This window comes from Amborella trichopoda, chromosome 3, assembly GCF_054954075.1.
Source record: "Amborella trichopoda isolate Santa Cruz 75 chromosome 3, AtrichopodaSantaCruz75HAP2 v2.0, whole genome shotgun sequence".
Classification (NCBI taxonomy): Eukaryota; Viridiplantae; Streptophyta; class Magnoliopsida; order Amborellales; family Amborellaceae; genus Amborella; species Amborella trichopoda.
In genome coordinates this window covers 50,411,587-50,439,410 of record NC_142338.1, presented here as the reverse complement: position 1 = coordinate 50,439,410, position 27,824 = coordinate 50,411,587, and the positions used below count along the sequence as shown (strand labels likewise).

The 27,824-nt window shown below is 37.8% G+C and overlaps 1 protein-coding gene across 9 annotated transcripts; it reads right to left on the bottom strand.

Annotated features, from left to right (window-relative positions):
* Positions 1-465: 465 nt before the first annotated feature.
* RGD3 (ROOT GROWTH DEFECTIVE 3) lies at positions 466-27,235 on the bottom strand. Of its 9 annotated transcripts, none has more exons than XR_016051484.1 (29): positions 27,010-27,235; positions 24,721-24,943; positions 24,395-24,489; positions 23,310-23,524; positions 23,095-23,152; positions 21,457-21,535; positions 20,717-21,054; positions 16,222-16,330; positions 15,417-16,050; positions 14,984-15,116; positions 14,803-14,871; positions 11,273-11,484; positions 10,172-10,403; positions 9,797-9,970; positions 9,277-9,702; positions 8,702-9,145; positions 7,731-7,850; positions 7,156-7,638; positions 5,560-6,098; positions 4,886-5,378; positions 4,609-4,677; positions 3,790-3,894; positions 3,467-3,697; positions 3,110-3,376; positions 2,961-3,010; positions 2,517-2,626; positions 2,291-2,413; positions 1,531-1,798; positions 466-895 (listed from the first exon to the last, which is right to left on the bottom strand). XR_016051484.1 is itself a non-coding variant. In XM_011623192.3 (29 exons), exons 2-29 carry the CDS (start codon positions 24,767-24,769, stop codon positions 725-727), a joined length of 6,201 nt encoding a protein of 2,066 aa, XP_011621494.1. In that variant the 5' UTR covers positions 24,770-24,943; positions 27,010-27,235; the 3' UTR covers positions 466-724. The 9 variants fall into 9 exon arrangements, 4 of the variants coding, with proteins under 4 accessions (XP_011621494.1, XP_020519832.1, XP_088717266.1 ...); XR_016051483.1 differs by having other exon boundaries at positions 466-892; XR_016051486.1 differs by having other exon boundaries at positions 1,531-1,743; positions 2,331-2,413; positions 3,790-3,860.
* Positions 27,236-27,824: the final 589 nt, after the last annotated feature.

Here is a 27,824-nt window from a genome sequence, read left to right as displayed (position 1 = left end):
TTTATCCACTCATACTCTAGGATATCTTTTTCATCTCAAATTTTGGGAATGTGATCTCAAGAATCTGGGAAACGACCCCCAAGAGTTAAGAAGAAGAAAAAAAATCATCCCAAGATTGCACCTTCACCATCCAAATTTTGGAAGGGACTGATATATGATGTTCATGAACTCAAAATCTAAATTTTTTTCTTTGAAAATAATCTAGTTATAATTAAATTGATCCCCAAAATTTCAAATTAAAAAAAAATGAAATAAAATCTCCCAAGTAGTTATTGTTTTGCCTAAATAGCATATTCCCTATGGAGCATAAATGCGCTCCCAATTAATATATATTAAAGAATTTCAAAAAACTCATTTCAATAATTTCTGCAAAAGGCAAACAAATTCGGTTTAGTGGAAAATAGAGAAAAATTAAAGGTTTGCAACCTTCATTTCAACAAATAAGAATTGTTGTTGCAAAAGCAATGAAGAAAAAATAATTTCTAAGTCATATATACATAACACGAAATAACAAATTTACATTTTTCCCTTTCCTTTCTCAAATTGTACCTTGGTACAAAAGCCCTGGCTTCGACGACCCGAAGCCTTGGCGCTCTCCGATAATTGCAAAAGGCATGTATACAAGAGAAAAGAATCAAAACTAAGAAACAAAATCTTGCGGTCGGAGAACTCTTACCAACCAACCAATCTAACATTTTTTTGTACACTTTGCTGATGCTTCCACTCAGCTGTTCAGCCTGGCTAAAAACTGGCTGACGTTGTACTCATCTGAGTATTGAGACTCATCCCAAAGCTCTCCTAGTCCACTTAAGATGGACTTTATCCCCCTCCCTCCTCCAATAGATTTTGTATCCGCATTTTCGCCATTTGAACTCTTGGAAGAGACAGCACCCTGCTGTCACGTTTCAATAAATCGTTAGGGGACAGTCTGACCATAAGCGCATTCGCATGAATTCTTGGAGAGTAATCCCCTGAGCTACTTCCATTTTCTAAGAAATTCTCATAACAATTTCAAAAATATTGAACAAGGAATCTCTCTCTCTCTCTCTCTCTCTCTCTCTCTCTCTCTCTCTCTCTCTCTCTCTCTCTGTAGTTTTTACCAACTTCCTCCAAAAAAAAAAAAAAAATTTACAGAAATCAAGATAAAAGGAAAACTATACAATAAGGTCATTTGCCTTTGGTATAAAGACACAATCACCCTTGGTCATTGGATGTGAATCCATCGGTTGGGAGTGCGCCACCAACGAACTCAAAGTCCAAATGATTTTTCGTTTATAACTTTATAACACATTCCAAGTTATCAGATTTCACATCCGATGGCTAGGGTGACAGTGAACTTTACAAAAGGTAAATGGTCTCATCGCATACAAACCCAAAAGAAAATGTTGGAGAAAAAAAAGAACAGAAGCATTTATGGTGTTGGGAAAATAACTTCTTCGAAGAAGTTCTCAATATTTTTCTAAAATTTACAAAGAAATAATGATACTATCGACTGACTGTTACTACAACAGATGCCAGATAAGAATTTACCTGGCGACTAGGCTGTGAGGTTGTAAACAGATCAAGCAACTGGGAAGTATCCATTGTCTTCAAACTGGCATTCTCTGCATTGATAACAGCATTTGCAACCGAGACTTTGAACTTCTGAAGACTCATGACTTTCTCTTCAAGGGTACCGCGCATGATAAGGCGATGGACATTTACAACTTTGCGTTGGCCCAGCCTATGAGCTCTATCCATAGCCTGCTCAAAATTCCCCATAGGGAAAGCCACATATTATTATGTTTACCTGCTGGCACTATCGATTATGCTAGCTAAGGGATACGATGAACACTTCTGAGACAGAACCATGTCAAATGCAGAATGTTGATGTTTGCATATATCAAAGACAGATTTTATGCAGAAATTTGATAGAGATAATACAAGACTAAAACAGTGACAGGCTTTATTCATTTGTACCCTACATAAGCCATATATAACTATTATAAGCACTTTGCCCCCGACACCAAGGGAATTATTGCTCATAAGTATCAAGTTTCTTTCAGTGTTTTCTAGCTTAATGTTCTCACTAGGTTAAGACTGAGTATGCCAGGAGTCCCTTAAATTAGCCATGAATAGGAGAGCTGCTTAAAATAGCCATGAATAGGAGAGCTGCTTAAAAATTAGCCATGAATAGGAGAGCTGCTTAAAATAAATGCTGTGTGGCCATTAACAATGAAACATAAAAATATAAAATAGCTAAATGTTTCGTGAACGTTCCATCACAGAAGGAAGAAATTTTGAAGGATACGCATGACATATTGTGCCTGAAAATGAGTAAGCATATATACCTGGTGATCCCTCATAGGATTCCAATCATGCTCCATAAAAACCAGAGTGTCAGCTGATGTGAGATTCAAACCAAGCCCACCAACTGCAGTTTAAAATTACAAGCCTAAACACACTGTTTTCCCCTGAAGGTAAAAACATGAACATTTAATGAACTGAGAAACTCGAGTCATAAAAGATGCACATACCATGTGTTGTGAGCAAGAGGACATCAATTGTAGGGTCCGAATTGAAGGCTTTCACGATTTCAAAACGTCTTTCTGGCTCAACAGAGCCATCCAATCTCAAATATGTGACACTGCCATGAGAAATAATTTAAACAACAGATAAACAATCAAGGAAGAAAATAGAGAGAACAATCAAAATCTAAAACATTCAGGTTTCTTCCATTCCTGAAAAGGGTAACAATTTTTTATTTTTTTTGTTTAAGTATTCAAACATAAAAGAGTTCCGCTAAATTTCCCATGAATCCATACTTCAGAAATGTTCAAAACCATCTATGCCACGTAAGTATGGCATCAGTTTAACAGACTCCATATGCTTACCCATGTTTCAATGATCAATTACAGAAACGAGTTTAAGAGCAAATCTGTAAGTACTACATGCAATGAACACTAATCTTGAAGACATACCTCTTCATATGGGTATGGAACAAATCTCTTTCAATAATGTCCAATAATGACTGCAAATACAAAGAACAGTAGGTCAATGATATAGAGGATTTGGGATTTGTAGACAATCTCAAATAATATCCAACAAACTAAGAAGTAACTTATCAAACCTTATGCTGAGCAAATATCAAAACTCGGTGCTGACCACCACCAATCACAGCCCCCTCTGAACCTGATGTTTCCATCCCAATTCCACATTCTTCAAGTATTTCTTTTAGAGCAACCAATTTTGGAGAATGTTGGAGATCATGTAGATTTGATGTAATGTCACCACCACCAGAGATGACTTCTGATACCATGTGAAGAAGGGAATCTGAAGGCTTTTCCCCTAGAACAAGCAACGGATGGCTACAAAGCTTCAACAAGTACTGAAGTGCCTGCAACAATTTTTTGTTAGTCCATACATGTATGGCATAGACGATTGACAATCTTTTGCCACTGAAACTTCCACAATCAAGCTCACATACCTGAAAAACATGAGATGATGCTTTGGAAGAAGGGTTGGCAGATACAGGAGCACTTGGTTGCTCATTCGCTTCCATCAATGACGAGATTTCCTTTCTTGCATTCGAAGTAGAGAACTGTTCATATAGTCTCAGTTGAATGGGGCTCAGGTCACAATATCGGTCCTGAATTATTTTCTCAGGTAAATCGGACAAAACTTCATCTTTCGTTCGACGAAGAAGGAATGGCATAACCTGTTGCATTGATTATGTGACTGGTTAATCTAAGGACAGCAACAAATAGAATAGAAATAAACACAACACAACGATCATTAAGAAATTCAAACCTGTTTGTGCAATGCTTCCATAGCAAGAGCACCTGCTTCAGCATCCTTGGCAGAACATTTCGAATCTTTTGCTGCGAGCAACGGCTTTCCGTAAGTGGCTTGAAACTGTAGTCCAACACAAAGAATAAGGAGACCTGACATTGTAGATTAGGAGAATGCTAGCTATGGCACATTGCCTTCGGGAAAATGTCACATTAGGTGTCACATTAGATTTCATAAAGCCCTCTAGAAGAACAAACAAAAGCTAAAATTACTATTACTCGAAAGTTGTACTTTTACGCCGGCCCAAGCAGTCAGGCCAGTTCAGATCAGACCTGAACCTTGTCATGGTGAATTAATATGAAGAGATGGGAAGATATTTGCAAATTAAGGGTTTAGGGAGGTTTGTAGACATCAACCAATCGTGCCATTACCCAGAAATTGAAAACTTGCATCAAATAAATGTTTTAACCAATCACAAATTAGGCAAGCTTCAGAATTGTAAATATCGAGTAACAACCAACTGGAGAGCAGTTATTTATTTATTTATTTTGGGTAATTCAGTGGGGAAGACAGGCCCCTACCCATTTTTTCAAGTAGATTAGAAATTAGCTTTTTGAAGGTATTAGTTGGGTGGTGTTAGTGGCGGGAATGGAAACCACAACATGCTGACCAGGATGTGGGGTGCTACCACCACGATCCTAACCCCTTTCCCAACTGGAGAGCAGTTATGAAAAGCAAAAACCACGAGGTTGTCCAAATTAGACAATTGACAATATGAAGAGAAGAAATCCTATCTCTATACATCCAAGTGCTGAGCTGATAAAATATTGTATTCACCTGTCTCTCCGTCCCAAGAAATCCTGGCATCAAGAAGTCGAAAAGGGACCACAGCTCCAAGACATTGTTCTGAAAAAAAATAAGAACCCCCACAGTACAAAAACAGAATCAGCAAGCAGCTTCCAACAAAATGGAGGTTTGGAGAAGACGGCTAAGCAGGAAAAGGATTTCAGCGACAGTATCAAGTAACCAACATTGGCTAGATCAGGATACACATCATGTTCATATTACTTTGCAAACAAACATAAACAACTAAGTGTTCAAGTAGATGAGCGACCTGAATCGGTGTTCCACTAAGTATGAGGCGATGTTCAGCTTTCAACTGCTTCACCGCACATGTGATTTTCGATTTTGAATTCTTGATGACATGTCCCTCATCTAAAATGCAATAGTTCCATACAAGCTGTCCCAGATGATCAATATCTTTACGAATGACATCATATGATGTAATAATAACATTATACTTTCCAAATTGACTACGAAGTGCAACACGGTCTTGAGCAGAACCAACATACTGGAGAGGATTTATTATGGAAGAGTCAATAAATTTTTCTATTTCAAATGCCCAGTGCCCCACTAAGGTAGATGGGCAAATAATTAGTGATAGTAAATTATCCTTGTCATTATTCGAAGCAAGCTGTTCTACAGTATCAGATGCCACAATTGCAGAAGCCTGAAGTGTTTTTCCAAGACCCATGTCATCACACAAAATTCCATGAAGTTTGAATCGTCTCAGGAAGGAGAGCCAGTTTATGCCTTCCTGTTGATACCTGCAGACATCATATCAACAAATAGATACATAATCCAACAACCATACATGCAATCACAAATCCCAACATTACTATTTAAACACAGCTGAATAGAATATTAAGCATATGGCACTGAAGGAAATATGTGTGGATGAATAATTCAACGTAGCATTATATGATACCAAGAAAACTGCAATTGTACCTCCTTAATGTCACTTTCAATTCGAATGAAAGTTTGTAATCATCGACATGAGAGTTATCTAGGAGCTGCTCCAGAAAATGTGCATCTTCTGTAGTTCTTGATAAGCTTTCACTGACTCCCACAGGTGGACGAAGGCCTCTGGCCAACGGCAGAAGAGGTACAAGTGCAGCGAAACTGTGTGTAACACTTTGTCTGACTGCACGATCACTATCGCTCATACATCCTAGAAGATTCACGACAAGCAAAGGTGCATAGGGCACAAGTTCCGCACCTAATCCCTGTACGAGTAGACTCACAAGCATGCCAGCACCTTGTCTAGCATGAACAGATACTGAATCCCTCAACAGTGGAAGAGCACTCTCCATAACAGCTCCCATTACACTAGTAGTCATTGTCTTTGCCATAGCGGTTATACACCTTGATGCAGCTAATCTGACTGCAATGTGTTTATGGCGTATGCAGTCAAAGATGCATGGAAAAAGCGTGACCAACTTGGTTTTCAATGTCTCATCCAATAAAGGTGCAATAGAGCACACAACCTAAAACAAAAACCAAAATTCCACATCTGAGATGTCAAATCCACAACCTTAAAAAAAGACTACGACTTCATATTTTTATGTTCAAGCACTACCATGACTATTAATCGGTAAGTGTTTTGGCTTAAAAAGTACCAATCGTTCCCACATCCAGAAAGTAGTCTGCCCACAACTACAGACACATATGCATGCACCCCAGGTCAGTTGCCCCAACCCCCAATACCAATGCATATGCCAGAGGCCGGACAATGATGGCCACCTGACTATAGCTCAAATGATTTATATTAAAAATAAAAATAATTTCTAATCATATGTTCTCATCAAGTCTATAGTTGTATATGCACATGATTACAAATTTCTTATAGTGAAACACTAAAAATAAATCACAGAAATGAAAAAATATCATATAAACAGATAAAGCACATGCACATATGTACGCATTCTTGTAAGCACGGTATGCAAATAGTAGCTAGCACGAGAGAGATAAATGTAACCCTTGAAAGGGTGATTCAAACCAGAAGTTAAAACATCATAAACAAGAACAGGGAAGTATATGAGCATTCCCAAACTCCCTCCCTCTCCACCCACCCAAACCCCCCGCCCCCCACCCCCACCAACCAAATAAAAAAGGAGAGGAAACAAAAAAGAGGAAGTATATGAGTTGCAGAACTCCTCCTATCACAGTAAAATACCCATAGACCATCCCTCCCAAGAAACTCATAGAGTTCCCAGACAATCAACCATGAGTCACATCCATCATCATCCAGCACCCATAGAGAAGAAAAGGTCTAACAGCAAAAGTCCCAACAACAAGAAATCTATCCATTGTAGAGGGAGCCCCTTCCAAGGCCATTCTTATTGTTTTGAGAGTCCCTTTTGATAATGACTGATATCTATGCCTCTCAAGTTCTCATATTAATGACTGAACACTTGTATATCATCAAAAAACCAAAATCTATACAAAGGCCAAATAGCAATATCATTTGTAGAGAAAACCAAAAGACCCAAAAGCAAAGAAACCAAAAACAAAAGAATGTGAAAATATAATAAGGAAAACCACCTGAAGATTGTTTATCAAAGCCTGTGGGTCATCAACAAGATCCCCATGTTGCGCATTCTGTAAATTTGCTGAAGACTGTGAACCATCAGGAATGCTGGGCTTGAGCACCTCAGTGAGGCACTCCCACAATTTAGGAAGTTGATCAAATAATGAAGCTCCAAATCTCTCACATAGACACTTCAGTGCAATTTCTGCTCCACGCCTGCTGATAAAACCCTCAGCCCTTGACCTTTCTTCACCAGAAGATAGCATCTGGACCTTGGACTTTTGAGTACTTGTGCCTTTCCCAAAAGACAACAAATCTTGATCATCAATGGTCTCCATAGAATTTAACAGCGCAGCTTGTGGCGTCTCACAAGGATCTAAGCATGTTAAGGTGCAGAGGTTCTTAATTAACTTGTCATTTGGGCCTGGTTTGCGTACTATGCAAAATGAAATAAGCTCTGCAAGTGCTTCTGCTGCCTTCTGTTGCAACACTTCCTCCTGAAGTCAAAGTAAAATGGAGTGTTATATTTAGTTAGGAGGAAAGCTTTGCACTACAGAGTCCATATTAAGAATAACAAAAAAAAATTAACCTGTTCTCGTTTGACGGCAGCCATTAAGGGCAGAATGATTGGATTAAGTCGTGCAGGAAGCTCTGACATCCAGGTCACCGCAGAAGCTAATAAAGATGAGACCGTAATATGCAAATTGCTCTGCATAGAGTTCCAACAGATGGGGCATAAATAAAAAATAACAGGAATGAATTGTAGGCAAAGGGCATGCTGCTGAACTACAATTATCCGAAGGTCATGATATCATGGGATAAGCACTTTATCATTGGAAAGTTCTTTTCTTTCTTCACAAAGGAATTTCACTGGGAAACTCCTTTGTCATATCATGGGATATATGTTTTAACATGAACAGTATAAATATGTTAACTCTAATGACGCATTCAATAAAAACTTGAGTTGCGGCCATCGTATCAAGGCACCAAAGAGAACTCAACAAAAACATTTTCTAAATGATTATAAAGAGAGTGGAGCTAATGAAAAGTTCTCAACACCAAGGATTCACAATATTGGCGGCGCAATGTCCAACAAAATACTCCTATAACGTAAACAGATAATGAGATTTAGAAATATACTAGCAGTCCAAATACATGAAAAAATGAAATGGAAATTCACACTGTTTGTATAATCACTCTATGTGGTAGTTATTGTGCACATTTCCGGAGAAGCTAATGGAGCACTAATATCTTAGCTAGCTTAGATTTTAATGCGGAATTTCATAGGGTTTTAGATTTCATGTTTGCTTCAGGTATAATTTGTCGAGAACACATATACAATAAAACATACAACTACAATGTGAAAAAAAACTAAAAGAAATTAGTGTATCATAATATACATTTCCTTTTTTTTTTTTGACAAGGTAACACAGGAATGGAACTTGAGACATAGTGCTATGAAACCCAGCTGCTACCGTCTTGACCCAAGCATGATTCCTTCTTCTTTTTTTGTTATCATAGCTTATCATCATATAACAAAGTTATAGAATTATAACATACCTGAACACATTTTAAATAGCCAGAGGTTGACAAAAGTCGTTGTCTGCATGATTCTATGTCATCAAGAACCTGCTTATCCACAGTTCCATCTCCAATTGTGTGGTTGCTGCGGGGTGATAGTTTTGATCCGAAACTGATAGCATCTTCAACACCTACTGTATCAGCAGAAAAGTTTAGTGATGTCAATACATTCTCAAACAAACCAGATGAATCAGCTGCACGGAATAACAGATTGGCTTCATTGCGCATCTTCATGTATGTCCTTGAGAGTTCGGAATAAGGAAGAAACGAATCTTTCGTAGGCATTGCAGGATCTGTGCATGCCAACAGTTCTATTAACAGCTGTCTAAGTGGAGTGACACTTCTAATAACACTAGCATGCATGCTCGGGGTGTCCTGGTATTTGAGCTCCTTAAACCACGCAACAAGAACCATAGAGGCCACCTACAGGAAAGATAAATTAACAAAGTGAAGCTTGAACTAACCATGAACTGGAAAGAGTCAGCAATTCAAAAGAAACAGATGAACCATCAAGGAAAAACTTCAAAAGAAACAGATTGGGATGGGAAAATAACCTGTCGCTGGACTCCCGATGATGAAGAGAGATTTTCCCACAATGAATTAACAACAAATGGCAGTGATGCTTCAGATAAATGTGATACAAGCACTCCCAATGCTGTGGATGCAACTACTCGTGTACGAGTAACTGACTTCTCACTATCAGCTCCAACAACGATCTTTGTAGAATTGGTAGACGCATCTAAAAACTGTTCTTGTGAGTGGATCTCCTTTGCAGGATCCAAACCAAAATTTCCATGATACCCAGTCTCTCCTTTGACTGCTCTCATCTTTGCCGCTGCTCTGAAATGGCTTTTTCTTGGTAAAAATGCTGGGCAGAACATCTTTGTAGAATCTAAGACAGAACCAAAGGGAGTAGTTGCAAGTTGTAGCCATGAAGAAAAATATGAATTTGCAGCAGCTCCCAATTCCTCCACTGGACACTGACAAGAAACCCATGATATCAGTAACGAAGAAAGCATTAAAAGATAACACTAGAATACCATAAGAGAAGGTCGCATTGATAAGAGTCCCCACCTGAAGCAGAAGCCTCCAAACTGTCACTGAACACTGCAAAATTTCCTCATTGGATTCCAGAAGTAAATTCTGAAAGACAATACGAAGGGTATCACCCAATATAGAGGCAGGCCAGGAACTAGTGCTTGTTTCGTCAGAAGATTGCCTCCTAGAGCCTGCTTCAAGCAGCCGCTCCTGTAAGGATGTGACTTGGTTAGCATCCAGGATAAAAACTTTTACATCCACTAAAATAATATATTAAAAGAGAATAGGGCACAAATGATTAAAAACATAAAAAATGAAAATAAAATAATATAGCATATAAAGAAGCAGGACAATGAATGCAACAGCAATTTCTAAAAATTAAAATTAAATAGAGATACCACAAGAGCTTACCAGGGTACGGATAGCAGCATGCCGAACTGACGTAATACTGTGTCTCATGAATGGCCACAAGCGTGGAGCTAGAGTTGATAAAATATGAGTATTCTCTTCAAGTTTCATACTGTCTCCATTTTCATCAGTAGGGACTACTTCATTCAGATCGAATCCTTGATGTTCTACGACACCCAAAGTTTCTGGAACCACCTCAGGTTGTGAATAAATCTCTGCCAGCAAGTGCATCACACTGCAAAGAGAGAAACAAGTGATTAGGCATCAATATTCATGACAAAGGTTCATTCACAAGCAAAAAGTAAACAATAAGCGTTGCTCTAATTTACAAGACGGAACTGAAGAGTTCTCACAAGCAGTATACTCAAGACTCAAGTAAAACTTGAAAAAGTCACAAAAGGAAGCAACATATACAAATTTTGAATGAAAATCTAAAGGGTATGGTTTGTATAAGGCCGAAGCCCTAAACACTCAAAGTAAGGCGCACCTTCAAATAGTGCTGAAAGACAGCCAAGGACCTCAACACTCAAAGTAAGGCGCAACTTCAAATAGTGTTGAAAGATATTATTTTAATACTGAAAAACTTTGTGATGGCCTGAAAAATTATTTTCATCTCTGTTAATAAAATTTAAAACTTCAAACATAGTGTAGATCGAGCAGATCTATGAACACTTGAAAATCTTGAAAATTGACAGTCTGAAAATGCATTACAAGATGCACTATTTCCAAGACTTGAAATCCATTTTTTCTCATGTCCATGCATCTTGAGGTCAAGATGATCAATTTAAGGATTTTTTGCCATCGAAACAACCTCTTCTAGTGAAATTTTTGGGGTGCGCCTCAATTTGATTGTTTAGGGCCTTGCCCTTATATGAATATTTTCCAAATCTAAAACTTTTACAAAGCTAACAATGAATAGTATGAACCATATATGAACTCACAAAAAGTAGGTGGAGAAGGTGAGATTCTTAAAATAGCAATTCATATTTATCAAGGACTATCTCGTGGTTAAGAAACTGACAATATTTAAATAGAGTCTCTCACTTGAATGGTCAATATCAAATAGTCAATCAAAAAACAGGAAATGCAAGATATCAGATGCACCTGCTAGTGGATGGACTCAGGTCATCTAGGTCAAGCAATATATCCCACAGTAGCATCACAATAGAGTGTAATGTTTGTCCTTTAAGTGAAACTATAGCACGAGCCGTAGGTATCAAGGCCTCAGCTGCAACTGCTCTCACATCATCATCTGGATCTCCTAGTCCAGCTTTACATGCAGGAAGAACATAGACAAGCAAGTCTTGAAGCATTTCCTGTCCAATAATGAGAAAACCTCAGAAGGTTCTAAAAAAATTATCATGACTCACGTTCTAGTCAAATTATCATGACTCATGACACACAAAATAAAATATGCAACTAAACTCTGTACAGAAACCACAAATGCTTCCTCAACATTGAATACAATCACAGTGGCACAATATACTATTAACCGAGGTATGCAGAAAAAAATATATACCCTACTATGCAAAATATTCACTAAAGGAAAGTACAGAACCCAAGTTACTCATTATAAATATCTTAGTTGAAGCAAGAAAGATGCGGCTGGAGCAGCCTTGAAAGTTGCTACTATAATTAGATACCAAGTAATGACCAGAAAATTTATTAACAAAATTACAGGATCGTTGTCGCTTACTGAATTCCAGCGAAAGATCACTTATACTATATAACTGACAAAACCGTGAAGCAAAAGTCCCAGTTTATCAAATCGTGGCAACATTTCACAAGTGTGTTGTTTTAACACAGTTGACTCAACAGAATCAACCCAACAGAATCAGACTTCATTAGTTTTCAGCATCAATAAATAGCATAGCCTCACAGCCCCTTTACTTTTGGTATAGAAAGTTAACAATCACCCCTAGCTGTCAGATGTGAAAGCGAGTGGCCAGGGGTGTCCCATTGACCGCACTCGAAATCTGAGAAAACTTCACTTGAACTTTGTGTGATGAAATGACACACCCCCAGACACCCGATTTCATATTTGACAGACAGGAGTGAGTGCAACTTTTTGTACCAAAGGTACTTAACAGTATAGAATAGCGTATTATATAATCAACAATTAATAATCTTTTACACACCTTTCAAAAGAATCATTTTTTGCAGTAAACGGTATTATATTTTTGCTAAGCTTAGGGGCTTACAGCTCACAAAGTTTGCCATAGACATTCATAAACCACATTGAATCAAGTGTTTCATGGGAAGCCATTTGAACTTGGCAAGTAGGCCAGAACTATTGAAGGGTAGCAAGAAATCACAATCCTAGATATGCATATCGATGAGTAGAGCTTGCTAAAGCATACAAACAATTTAAACAAAAAAATTAAATAGTATACAACTAAAAAACTGTGATGCAAAAGTCCCAATTCATTGAATTGTCACAAGATTTCCGCAAGAATGTTGTCTAATAGGGTAGACTCAACAGGTTAAGGTTTGATTGGCTTTAGTCTTCAATTGATAGCATGTCCTCACACCAATTAAAATACCACTAACAAAAAAAATTTCTTAAAGACCGTTCAAGAAATATCAATTTCTACAGCAAATGGCATTCCATTTATGTTCAATATTTGCATTATATAAATGTACAACTCGAAAGATAATGGAGAATGGAGCAGAAGGGAACAGGCACACCGGAAAAGTAGAGGATGAAACCTCCAAAAGACCAGATGGGAGTAAATTACTGACAGCTGAGGCCAACGCATGCAAGCCATAAGCTTAGGGGTTCACAGCTTGCATAGTTCCTCAAAGATATTTCTAAGCCACATTAGAGAAAAAGAATTGTGGGGAGCCACTTGATGATACAGGTAGAGTAGCCCAGCACAATCAAAGGGCAGCAGAATATCACAATCCTACATATGCATATCGATGAGTAGGGCTCGAGCATCACCTCAATGAAATGACATGCATAGTGTTTACAAGAAGGATGTATCATGCCCAAGCCATCCTGAAAAGCCCACACCTGCCAGTGAGGCTGGGGCAAGATGCCATGAGGTTTGAAATTATCCTCTTTATCCTGATCAAGCTGAGAGCAAGCAATACAATAATGTAAAGGACCTCATTCTCTAAGCTCCATAAATGGTGTCTTGCATTTAAATATTTTGTCATTATGTTTTCCCCCATATGCCCCAGGAACACCACAGCACTGAACTTGCTGAGAGTACAGCCTCTCAGGAGGAGAGTGGGTGCGCACCAATTGAGGAACATCACAATGAATGACTCCAGAAGATCACATTGACCCAGAAAACATAAAGCAGAAAGGACCAGTAGCAGCACAGCACATAAAGTTGCCAACAATCTTATGCCTTTCAATTAGAGAGACCTTTAAGAGACTGAAGGTAGAGGACCTGAAATAATGGTTGACCAAACAAAGGAATAGAATTTTGCACAGGAGGGCAAATATCTGGGATACACTCAAAGTTAAGCTTTTAAGATTAATTTAATTACTTCCTTTGACATCTGAGGTCACACAAAGTCAAGAACATAGCCAACAATTGGATAATGTGACGAAGGCATGTATAGGATCAACTGGAGTAGCCGAACCTTGGAACTTGTCAACAAGGCTCTCCTCATTGCAGACAAGATCTTGTTTCCTCAATTCCGTGCCCCTTAACAATAGAGAGTATTTCAATGTCATATGGATGAATCGAGCACTCATGGGTCGGCAAGATTTCAGCAAATAAGTTAGAGGTGATCCTTAAGATTTACAGCTATCTGGAGATGCATGGGCCTTAAGGGCAGGAGGGAAATCTGGGAACCCCCCATCCTCTTTTTTCTCTTTATAGCAACTGTATGTGCTTATCCGATTGTACCATACAAGGTTCAAGAATAAAAGCTATTTTATCAGAAAAACCTAAGAACACTAAAAGTATGAGACTCAAAAGCAATCTATTCATCTTAAGTTCTCAACATTATGCATGAAAGTGTAAGTAAACCTTTGAGATGGTGTTATAGACAACCTAATGAAAATACAGATACAGATTGTTGCTGATGGATCCCAAAGAAACAGAAAACTAATAAATAAACCAACATTAAGAATCTGATTCAGGGAGTCCACACTTTGATGTCAAAGTGGCTTTAAGACAAAATCATAATTCTGTAAGCATTCCTTCAGCACAAAATAAGAAATTAATCACTAAGAGAAAACATATCCAAGCACCATTATTTATGATAGGGATTCAACATAACATGTACCAAACTAGGTTGAGAATGATATCATCTAATTCGAAGTTCAAAATTGCCCAAGTTGAAGAAGACACAAACTCGCATGGTACATGAACAAAAGAATGAGGGACATGGTCATACCAATACAACTGAAAAGAAATGATAATCATAACAACAAGACATGCATTCTCATCATAAGAAAGAAGAAAAGGGCAGTATTTCATACTCCCAAACAAATCTTGGGAGTTCAAGTGACGGTTATGACAATGAATTTTTCTCTGGCTCCACAAAATTTTCTATGGCTCTATGACCCTTCAGTTATCAAAACAAAATATAAAAATGACAACCATTAAAAGTTATAAGCAACAAGGGCAATGTAGTAAAATTAGCTATCAGATCCAACAAAAAGGTTTTACCTGTCTGACCGCAACCAAATACTTTAATCCCAAGAGACTGCCATGACGAATTTCCCATTCTTGGCGATACTGGAGCATGATAAGGATTATTTGTAAGAACAATAAACTCCATCAAACCAGGTAATAAGTTTCTATTCAAAAAAATTTCAACACCCAAACAGGATTCTTCCCATAATATTACCTGCATCTGTAATAAGACATTCAAAGTTCCATGAACTAATGAAGGATGCATGTATTTAAGAACAGCACCGAGAGCTTGAGCACAGGTTTCACGGACTGGAGCAACAACCTGATCAGAAACATAATCTCCAAAACTGTCTCAACGAAACAGAAAAGAGTCAAGGAACTTGACAATAGAAATCTCCATAAGTGATGAATCACTCAGCCAAACAAGGAGAACTATATCCACTTAAACTTTTAGCAAACATGCCAAGGAAAATACTAAGAGAACAAGCATTACTGCATAACCAAACAAGGAGAGGAAATAAATTAATGAATGATGAAAAAATAGTAGATATGTACACATGAAAATAAATTATTTTTTTTGACAACTCAATTTGCTCATTAGGTCACATACTGAAATAGAAGCATAAATTGTATCCCATAACACATACCGATCTAATGACAATACGCAAAGAAATCGAATTGCGCAATCTTGGAGAAACTCCCAATTTTTGGCCCACGAAATTTTTGCTAGATTGACCAACTTCAACAATTTTTCATTTTCAGGTAGCTTTGTTGCAATGTCTAGTTGTGTAGAGGAACGTGTATCTTTAGAGAAAGCTTTATTCTGTGATCCATCTCCATCTTCCTCTACTTTGGGACACTGAAAATAAGAACCGTCCACACTTGACTCAGCCTCTACCTTAACAGTCACCATGTTTTGTACATTGTTTTCTATTCCATGACTTGGATGGCTCAAGGCATCTTCATATTTAATGTCATATTTAACACCCACACCAGGATTCAGCTCCCTGCAACAAGAGGGTTCTCCATTTAATAGTTGCCCTGACTCGTCTTCTGATTTCTGTCTCTTCAAACATGGCTCAGAGTCTTCTACTGAGCATTGGATGTTCAGATCAATCTCTCTGTCCCTCTTCATGGTGCTCGTCATATTTATTTTACTTCCAAAATCAGAATACCAAGAATCTTCTGAGGCCAAGTCAGGCATGAACACACCAGCAGATGCTGCTTGATGTGTTAAAATTTCTCTCAGAGCCATTATACTTCCATGGCGTACGTCCCATACTGTAAGTCAAGCACAAAGGAATATGAATTTCTTAATGAAACTTGCACAAAGGAATATGAATTTCTTAATGAAACTTGCACAAAGGAATATGAATTTCTTAATGAAACTTAGGACGTATTACAATTATAAGAGAATGATCCGAAGATAAAATTCTTAGAAAGGACACGTACTGGGATCAAAGACATCATGAATAAGCTGTTCAACAAAATGACCAAATGGCCACCTGCCAACGCCATCTTGTATGAAAGAATCATCATCCATCATAGCTTCCATGGATATCTGCAAAAATTTAATAATAAGTTAATAACTATTTATCATGTAACACCAAATATATGAAACATGTGAGCATCAATGAATTGCCAAATTCTCCAAATCCATTTGAATAATGAAAGATTGAAGTAGCATGATATGATACTTAACAAGAACCGTCAATTTATTATAGAAAAGCAAGAAACCCACTTAGGTTAACGGTGGACATGCATCGGATCACACCACAATGAAACCTGTCCACTATGATTTTACTCAGTAATAACGTCTATTTTCATTTTCGAGGTTAACAGTGGACATGCATTGGATCACACCACAATGGAACCTGTTCATTATGATTTTACTCGGTAACAACGTCTATTTTCATTTTCCTATAGGGAGGAAACGCTATGGAGTGCGGCAGATGAAACCACTGTCTAGAGAACAAAAGAGTTCAAAGGATTATATGAAATCTGATTGCCAACCAAGGAAAATATGATGAAAAACATTAAATAAAATGGTCTGCAGAAAAAAGATAATATATTATTTCAATTGATGGCCCCATCTAAAGAACGTGAATTAACCGCAGACACTAGTAGCTGTCTAAAACTAGAGGGTGGTTGGAGGTGATTTGAACAATTGAGGCCCCTTCTAAAATGTCTCATTTTACGGTAGATCAAGATCATTAATGAATGGCAATGATCGCACAAAGCACCAATTCTCCAATATTCAGAAAGGCACTTCGAGGAAGAACTGTATAGTTCACATTTCAGTCTTGCCAAACAAAGATCGTATAGCCACATGGCTTCATCATATCATTGTAGTATGACTACAACAACGTTTTAAATAGGGGAGTTGATGGACATCTTCTCAATCCTAACGCAGAACTACAGCAGAAGACCAATTCTGCTTTTACATCAATAAAGGAACGATTAAGAGCAAATGGCTGTTTCTCCAAGAATATAGCAAAGTTTGTGACAGAGACTCAAAATAGTAGAATGGATTTCACACTGAGCTATCCAATTCTATGACGAACTTTAGTTCCACACAAGATAACAAACCCTGAGGAACCCTAGTGCATGGTGGACTCAGAAAAGCATATGATAATGCCGACAAGCTTGTTTCCACTAATGCAATGATGAGAATGGAACTTAAGTACAGCTAAGAAAAAATGATGGAAGCTTTCTTATCTAACCCAATCCAGAAATTTTGTGCAAGGCCATCAAATTTTAGGCCAAACCAAGGCCTGCAAAATAACACAATTCAAGGCAACCTGACAAATAGTCTGATTTGCATGTGAGGGTGATTCAGACAATTGCGTGATCAGACCGACTGCAACTTCTTATCTGATGCAACTAAGTGAAATGAGTTTGAGAACAAGTAGGAAAGAAATTCCATGTGATATTACCTGCAATTTTCAAATAGCTCCAATAAGTCTGTCACATAATTCTTAAAATTGTACCCCCTTAGACACACTTGAGTTACAAGAATAAGGGGTAATTAAATAGGTGCCTGTAGTCAAGAAGTTCTCTCTATATAAAGGGAAATGTACACAATGAAATAACAGTGAGAAAAGCTTTAGCCTCAAAAGCATAAATCACCATGGGGAGGAGTGGGTAACGCCCGCAAGCTCATCTACTTCACACAAGTCTAGAACCATCACCCTCCTCCAGATCTCCTTCAAAATCAACTGCAGCTCCTCCTTGACCACCATCAGCAAATGAATAATGTCCACCATCCATCCTTTTCTACATCACTCGAATATATCTAACTCGCTGCAGCTCATTATACCAACACCAGAACAAACAAGCAAATCATTGATTCCTTACATGGATTTCTTTTGGACTGAGAATTTCTATAAGCAAAAGATGAAGATGCATGCATTTCTATGGGACTAAGGAAACCACTCCTCACATCCTCTAAAGGAATGGAGGACACCTTCCCACTATCAGATAAACATTCCAAGCACAAAAACAGCCTGTAGAAAACGGGAAATCTGGAAAAAGGAATTCATGTGACATACCCAACTCCTCAAGATGAACAGACTCCCTCTCCCTAAAAAAAGACCATTACTCCTCCTTGTGGCACAAACAAATTAGCACTAAGCCTAACTTCTCAAGGCCAAGATTAAAAAGTGATAAACTTACAGAAACACCCCCTCCCCCCCACCCCAAAAAGAGGGAATTTTGGCTAAGGGAATTCCCAACCACACCTCAACCATAGTCCGGACCTTAGGTGATCCCTGAAATATTAGAAAACCCAGATAAAACCCAGTTTTACAGGATAAACACCAAACAAGGACAGGTCCCAGGCTCAAGAAATAGAAAAAATCTGAATCGGACACGTTTGCATATCAGATTTGGACCGAATCTCAACCGAATTGGAAAACATGAGATCTCCCACGCGATCCAGGGCAGCAGAAGGCTCAGCAATGGGAACAGCATCGATGGCGGCAACGCAAACTACATCGTTGAATCCACTGACATTCCAGAAGCCTACGTAATGCGGTACTCTTTTCTGGAAACTCACAGCCTATAAATGGACCCTTTCGGTGTTGTTGTTTGAGCAGAGAAGAAACCTAGAAACCCTAGAATCCTGAGCCTCTCTGAAACCCTAAACCTCAAGCCTTCAAACCCTAGAAACCCTAGGTCATTAGCCCTAATTTCTAGCAGCCATTGAAGCTCCATAAACCAAGAAAATCATAGCCCTAATTCACGTTCAAGATAACCCTAGGGCTCCCTTGGCCCCTTTCAAGTCCAACGATAACTTCTCTAGTTAAAAATAGATCTAGGGTTGAGAAGAAGGAAGTCTCAATTGCTAAAAAGTCTAATCCGGGCCCCAACTCCAGGTGCCGGGCTTGTGGGTCGGCTTTCAAGCACGCCATTTATTTTCTTTTATTTATTCTCTAGTTTATTTACTCTAGAAATTATTTTAAATCCAGTCGTTAATTTCCTGTTTTCTTTGAAGTTTCCTGAGATAATTTTGGTTCTTATGCAGTCCTAGACCAGCACGGTTGACGGATCATAAGAGGGAAGTAAACTGTCGAACCTTTTTCAGCTGAAACACTATACTTCTTCATGGATGGGTGCAAGAAATAGGATAAATATCCATGTATAGCTCACAACAACATATGTGCCAAAGCTTCTTTTAGCAACCAATTAATATAGTTCCCAATTTGACTGCACTACCACCAGAAGAACATAAAACATGGACAATTGAGCCAAATAATAGAGTTTCTCGATAGTCCACAAATCTCCTTGAACTGGAAACGAATATCATTTTCACCCTGTCAACAGCTCACTAAGCATTTGATACATTGAACTCTTAGGCTCTAGATCTTCCTGGAGTTCAGAGTGATCAATTTAAATAATTTCATGAGATAGAGGACGTAGCAACTCCCAGAGAGCTGCTGGACCCATGACTTGTTGGTCATCCTTAAGAAAGTGGCTGGGAATTGGAGCTTGATAGTAATTCCCTAATGAATACAGGTCCTTAGAGCGTGGAAGGCATCTTGAGGGTAATATTGGCTTATTTAACACATTGTTTATGACAAAAAGGGGTTTATAACTTGAGTAAGGTTGAAGATGTTACTCTCCTCAATAGCCTCATAGTGATCTCTCAAGTGATTTCAGGCTGACTAATGGTGGTAGGTGACTCTCTTGACATCATTATGTAAGCTAGAGGAGAGTCAATACACTCTTAGCTAAAGAAGATCCCAGAGAAGACTTGGCTTTTTAGTGGCAGAAGAGCAAAATATTTTCACCACATGCTGTCAGACGATAACTTGGACACCTAGTTGCTAGTTTTCTCCTCCCTACCTCGCAATGCCATCCTCCCCGCTTCCCTGCTCTCTCACTCCCACCCAACCTCTGTCCATCCAGGTCTATTCCCATATGCCATAAGAACATGAATAAGGCTCAATCATCGTAATTTCCCTTCAAGTATAGTCATGACAAACACAAAATGAAGGGGATGAGAAAATAAAAAAGTCAAGCTTTGCATGATGCACCAGACAACTATAAGGTATTTTTTAGGCCAAATCAAGATAACCATAAAGCAAATATTCACAAGGTGTCAACACTCAACACCGCAAGAAATGGAAAAAGTACATATCTAGAAGAAGCTACATGGAAGCTCAAGGAAGATATTTCAGCTCGAAGCAAGTAATATCTTCAAATCTTCCAAATAACGATAATGTTAACTGCTTCGTTACATTATCACAAAGCATTGTCCACTATTAAAAAAGATCAATAGTAAAGGTCAAATCACAATGGACCAGTTAAATCCATGTAATGAGAATAATAGCAATAAGCATCCATACAGTGACAAAGTAAGTTAAATACAACTTTGTCCCTGATGATATCTGTCAAATAATCTATCTAAAAAATATGAAGCTGAAAAAGAATAAAATCATGTTACCTTACTGCACTGTAATGGGTCTAAAGATGTGGACTTCGGAATCAGAGAAGTTTGAGATGGCGGTACCTCAGAATCTTCATCATCAACCCAACCCTTCACATGGTCTTTCACATTGACTTTGGCCTTTCGTTTCAAAAGATTCAACTCCCTTGCACTCAACCTTTTAGAAATGAAACCAGGAACCATAGTAGCAACCAAATTGTGGATGTGCTGTCCAGATTGAGATGTATAATACCCAGGATGTACCCCATTAACATGTGAAGGAACTCTATTAACCAGCAGATCCTCATCCCTGATCACATCACTCACATCCATAAACTGCTCACATACATCCAAACCTGTAATATGGTATACAACAGCTTAACTTAGCTTTATTCAACAATGTTTAGGTTCATTCTAATGCTAAATTCTAGCCAGAAGTTATGCAGACCACTTGGCACAAATAGAGTAGTCATGATAACTAGTTAAAGAGGAATATTGTATTCATCATTGACAAGCATCCAATGCCACAGCTCAAATAGCAAGGCAATGGGTTTTCCTACCCACAGGAAGTCGGTTATTGAATCCATCGCATAAACAAAACTAAACATTAAAAAATCTGACTATGCATAAACAATAAGCAATTTTTCTAGGTAGTTAAACTGTAGGATTCAAACTTGGGACACAGTGTTGCACTGGTCAACACTTTAACCAATCAAGCCCAAGTCCAAATTACAAAGTAAGCAAAAATTAACACTGACCTAAACGACGCCGAAGATTCTGTTTCTGGCGTGTCAATCGCTCTGCTGGGTTCTTGTTATCATTTACTGCATCATACTCCTGATGAAAAGTATGCAACAAGCCATCACACTTGTCTCAAATTATAACAAATTAAAGAAGCATGCTTATGATTGTCAAATACAGAGAAGCAAGTAGCACAGTTTTATAAGAATCCCAAGTATTATTTACAGAAAATTGGACAATAGGACCAGATTATGTCAAACTACATTTCAAGCCTCGATCTGATTAACTGCAGAGTAACATCAGTGAAGTTAAAAGTACCCCATCTAATTAAGAAAAACAACACCTCACAAATCTGATTCAGTTGCAAAAACAACATATGCACCACTGATAAAAGTAATAAATACTGGTTCGCTTTTGGATACATCAGGATTAGAAAAACAGTGAGAGTGTATTGGGAGATAAATACCCTATAGCCTAAAGAGGAACATAATATAAGAAAACAGAGATCAAGGACTACTTAAAAATTTGGTGAATGAATATTAGGGAAAGTATCGGGAAAGTATCCTGGAGTCAGTCATTCCAAGTTCTCTATTGCTTTAAATCTTCTTGATGCTGAATGTTCGAAAATTCGGTCGCAACATCTAGATGCGACCTGGCGGTTGCCCTATGAGGCCAAGGTACTGCCTAGACGGGCACCTTGGAACAACTTGGTCGTGGGCAGAAAAAGGCCCTCAGCCAAGAGCAAAAAAGTACTCCCAACCCCCCCAAAACCCACCAAAAAAAAATTTAAAAAAAAAGGAGCCGGGGGGGGTGGGGGGGGGGGGGAAGGGTTTTGGAAGGCCCAAACCCCCAAAAACGCATAAGCCCCCTTAATAAACTTATTAATGGGGCTTTTCAGGTTTTGGGAGATTGTTTGTTGTTCTAATGGAAGCTTATGATTAATTGGGAGCAATTAGTGGGCATTTTGAGGAATTGCATTGTGATTTCCATTGATTATTTCAGAAAGATGGTCTTTTAAAGTTTTAAACATGATTTGAAATGATCATTGATGATAAAAAGGACCAGTCTCGTGATATGTGGTACTAAATGTGCAAGGGACCCTCACAAATTAGGATTAGTTGCAAGTTTTGCTTGGATGGGAGATTAGTTATAAGAAAATTAAGAAATTTAGATTAACCCCACAAAAAATTATTAGAAATTTAACAACGGCATGGTTTCATATAACACAACAAAGAATTTGTGCGAAAAGTAAAAACCTATTGTGTATATGCATTTGAAGTGATTGGGATATTGTTATTTGAAATAAATGGATTACAGGGCAAGCCAAGGCCCCCCCTGGGGACACCCCTTGGGGCGAAAGTGTTTTTGGGCGCCCGCCTCCATTTTTCTAAACATCAGGTGTTTCATGCACAAGTGCGTCATGAGAAATATTAACATGCTACAAGTTGTGACCTGAAATTTTGATAGGTCCATAACTAACACCAAAGTTAACTAAGAAAGTAAGAAACAAATCTTAAGTTTGATATAACTTACCTGACTGGTTAGGTGCAATTAACAATGCACAAGCAATGTATACAAACCACGGGGTGATGATTCAACAAAGAGAAATAGACAACTGAGCCACATAAGTCTAAGACAAACAGGCCAATGAATACCTGCCCTCCTGACGCCAATAGTGGAGCACCAAATTCCAATACCTTGCCTATTTCAAAACTGCAAAATAACAAAAATACTTGAATGAAATAATAATACACCACGTTACTTTTAATCAAAGTAAAGATAAATCAACACATCAATGCTGCTTAATAAAAACAAATCACCATAGAGAAGCAAAGAAATAATAATAATACAATAAGGAATTATGCTTTACCCGCTGAAAGAAAGCCCTGATATTGTTTCTGGATGGAAATTCCACAATCCCATCATCTCCATGTTTTCAGATAGTCCGGCCTCTGACATCTCCATTTCAACCATAGTAAATAACTCTTTCAGAGATGTGTGCTTGACATTCTCCGCAATAGACCCAATAGCATGAGCAGCAGCCACCCTAGTGTCCCAATTCTTACTACGTAGATATTGAGAAACCTTTCAATTATAAATAACAGCATCAATAAAACAGGTAATCGGACGATAGATAAAACAGGAGAATAAAATTAAAAATGCTTTACAATGGATAAAATAGGAAACCACTATAAAATCACTCCAATTATGCCTAAAAACCCAAAAGCAAATCGGTCAATTAGTTAAGTGCTATTAGATGCCAAGGAATGGTGTTCAAATTTAGTTTCTTGATGTGCCAAGAAAGGCCCACCAGAAACCTGGGTTCAGGGTTGAGCCCACATGATCGCACAGGATGCATCAGGACCAGATTAAAGCAGATTGATTGGTGACAATTGGACATCTGTGAGAAGTTCAGGGTAAATGTTAAGAACGACACCACCTTTCTGGCTATCAAAATAGATCAAACAATAGAAGATGCAGTTCTCATTACCGTTTACCAAACAACTAAAATGCCAATAAGGTCAGTAGTTTGTCCAGGTTCCGAATGAATAAATTACAATTTCACAAGCTGTTTTGATCTGAAAGTGTTAACAGCTGAAAAAGGAAGTCCACGTCCACGTGTTACAAGTTTTAGACCATTAAATCACGAATACTGTGAGGATTTACACAAATGAGATTAAAATAAGGTAACATAGAAAACAATAAGATGCATCATGATTCATGAGACATCAGCATGTGATATTAAAATACCTTCCCTTGCTGACTTTACACATTTAAGTAATAGGGAAGCATCAGAGAGAGCCCCAAGAAGCAAGCTATTTTCCCTTCTTTTGCTTTTTTAGAGTACACATATTTTTTAGCAAACAGAGAAATGAAATAGCAGTATAATAACACAAATCACTCAACTGAAATAGGAAAAGCCATAAACTATCAAAATATTCGTGAATAGATTACCTTCTTTAAAAGAGAGTTCAAGTCTTGAGGATGTAATCTTGCAATATCCCCAATCTGTCGCGCAGCAGCAAATCTTGTTGCTTGAGATGACCCAGCTGTATTTTGGTCAAGGACAGGCAACTACTATACTGGAGAACTGGCTCCCAAACAAATATGGAGGTATGAATTGGCCAGTAGGGACACAAGGTTCTAGTCTAAAATGGGTGCAATCTAAGATTACCAAGCTTCCAATCTAATGCTAATACATACAAAGAGAGGTTCACATGAACTACAATAAGATCAATCACATAACACAACAATAGAATTTAAAGAGTTAGAAAGGATACTGTCCAGCAAAGTAAGCAGGCGATGAAGACGAGATGACTGTTCCGCCATAACGCCTGTAAAAGTTCACCTTCTCTCATTCGAGCCAACAAACAAGGCATGGGCAGCACACTTATCCCTTGAAAACCATCCTCACAGTCCTACACTCCTCACCCTCCATTGCTCAACCATCCACATTCAAATAAATTATTCTCAGCATAATTAATAGCAGTAATTGCCTGACACCTGCAAGGTAAAACATGATATGAGACCCAAAAGCAGTTTCAAAACAATTGTAATTTACTGAATCAACTATAGTGTTTCTCTACAACACTGAATTCTGGCGACATCTCTCTCTGCACCGATACAACATCCACATCAATAAAGAAAATTCCAATGCAATAACAGGCTCAGTTAATGCACAGGACCATACAGAAAGTAAAGGCAACCTATGTGCAATTCGATCCTATATAAATAGTTGAGAAGAAAAACAGAAAGGAGCCATTGCTAATTTCTATGATGCAAATAAAATAAGACAGGAAATGCATGGGAAACAACTACGATAATGTACTGCCACAAAGTAATGCATTATCTTTCCCAAAAAAAAAGTAAATTGAGTGTCCGTGTCTCTCAAGAAACAATACATCCTATTTCTGAACATGCACTAAGCTTTTGGCCCACTACTTTGCATGTTTTTGTTACTTACTGATTTGCAAGTTATTACAGGTGCTCTGACAAGGCGAATGTTCACGCATAGGCATCATTTCGGCTCTTGATGGACGTAAGGCCATTGGAACATGAAATCTTGATGTACAACACCTTCTATATGATGAGAGAAGAGGGAAGACTGGTCCATACATACATATATATATATATATATATATATGTGTGTGTGTGTGTGTGTGTGTGTGTGTGCATATATAGACATAAATCCATTGGAACATGAAATGTTGATGTACAACACCTTCCATATGAATAAGAGAAGAGGGAAGACTGGGACATGCATATATATATATATATATAACGAGTAGATCATGAAGGAGTAAAGAAGGGTATGCTTTGTTACAGTAACATCAAATTAGTTCTAGACTCTACGAGCAGTAGTTATTCTAACCCTAGAGGATGGATTCCCATGTTATTGCACTATATAGACAAAAACTAGCTCCTAGAAACACCATCTCCAGCAACTTATAGTGAAATGACCTTCATCTACCACTGAGCGACTGTCATGTGACCTAAATCCAATTAAAACCTAGTCTATGGTAATGAAGACCAGGGTGATTCACCCTTTAGGAGCCATCCAGAAGAGGTGACCTACGGAGCAAAGTCTGATTAGGAAATTTCCAAACGCTACAAGAACATGTACACACATGAAATAAAATGAAAAAGGGAGATTCCTCTAGATTTATGAGAACTCATGGTCAAATTGGTCATAAGTAGGTTGCACAAGGTAAAGGAGAGGCATGATGCAAAAAATGCACGAGCTTTGCAAGTATCAAAAATATAATCCTGCCTAAGGTTATGTCCTTCACATTGCGCCCACCTCATGTGAATAGACACAACCCTTCATTTTCTACGACCTAATTTATGACCCATGTCAAGAATGCAATAAATTACTCTTTATTCAATAACAGTATACATACTCATAAACTTAGCTTCATAAGATCTACCCCCCTCTAGTTCATATAGATGAACAAAAATAGTGCAAGAGAAGATCACCATAGTGTCCTCAAATTTGTTATATTCATGATGAACAATTGATATGTATGTATGAAATAACATAGCAAATAATATTTTTCTCGTATAGAAAACTACCATCAAAGCATTTAACTGGAAAAGGGAGAATAAAACTTGACACAAAAAAACATTTTTCTCATGATAGTCCATGTAGAACGTTAAATTTGCAAAAATAAATGCATGAAAATGTTTGTTAATTTTTGCAGGGAAATCAAACATATCAAAATAAATATTTGATTAAAAATTAAAAAAAATCTCAAATATGGAATATGTGAGAACTCATCCAGAAAATCAATATATATTTAAGCAAAAAGCAAGCTATACCATTGCCTTACTCAACCTTTACCATTGCCTTAAAACAATATTTTTTCTTTTTTGGAATCAAAATCATAGCATACAGAAGACCATGAATCCCTCACGCTACTGAGGACCATTGCCCCAAAAAAATAAAATTTCTCTCACTACAATATTCTCTATTCCAGAATTCATGATGGTACGGAATGCCCGTCTGTAAAAATAACAGAAGAGAGGGAAACGTAACGTGGAAGAGAGAGACAGAGGGAGTCATCGCTTACCGTTAGGGTTCCTCAACCAAATCGAACCAGGTAAAAGCAGCTTTTTTGAGAGAGGAGGGGCGGGTGCCCTCGAAACCTAAACCCCTTTTGCCCTTTAACCATACACGATTTGGGGTTATACCAATCTCTCTTTCTCTCTCCTCTCTCTCGCTCTCTGACCCGGCTCTCCCTCCATTTCTCTCTCTCTCTCTCTAAACTTGTATGCTTGAAAGTCCCGCCTTTATCGTGACGATAATAGAAAAACGGATATATATTGGTTTGATGAGAGTTATGGAATTTATTAACATATAATCCAAAGCAATTACTTCGCTAGTCCTTAATCAATACCTTAAAAAGGCTCTCCTTATGCAAATATGAATTGACCCAAGTATCTATTTTTTTAGAGTGTATAGTATGTTCCTTCGGGAGCATACTTTACTTCTACTCCGGTCGAAAGATCTACGTGAGTAGATTTTTTTCGATATAAATTTTGAGGACCGCTTAAGAGTGTTAATGTATGATTATCCTTAAAAAAATTAAAATTTTAGTTTTTAACACTTAGATCTCACCATTTAAAAATTAGATGGTCTCTCTTCCATCTAGTTACATTATTTTCTTCAAGTGGAGGATATAATTAGGAAATAATTTTTTATTGAAATTAATCTATGAGTTAAAAAGATTATTTTTTCAAGTGCATGGAGGATATAATTAGGAAATAATTTTTTATTGAGGTTAAACAATGAGTTGAAAAGGTTAAACTATGAGTTGAAGAGGTTATTTCATTAGGTTTATTTTATGAATCTAGGCGCAACGATTTTACCTTTTAGAATGATTTA

Bases quoted from the DNA above. Each gene is read 5' to 3' on its own strand.
- RGD3 (XM_011623192.3), bottom strand. From the start codon at position 24,769: ATGGCGGAACAGTCATCTCGTCTTCATCGCCTGCTTACTTTGCTGGAC. The intron at 14,872-14,983 runs GTAATATTATGG...ATCATGCTCCAG, and splicing joins ATGTCTTATTACAGATGCAG to TATCGCCAAGAATGGGAAAT. The intron at 6,099-7,155 runs GTGGTTTTCCTT...TTTTTGTTTTAG, and splicing joins CTTTGATAAACAATCTTCAG to GTTGTGTGCTCTATTGCACC.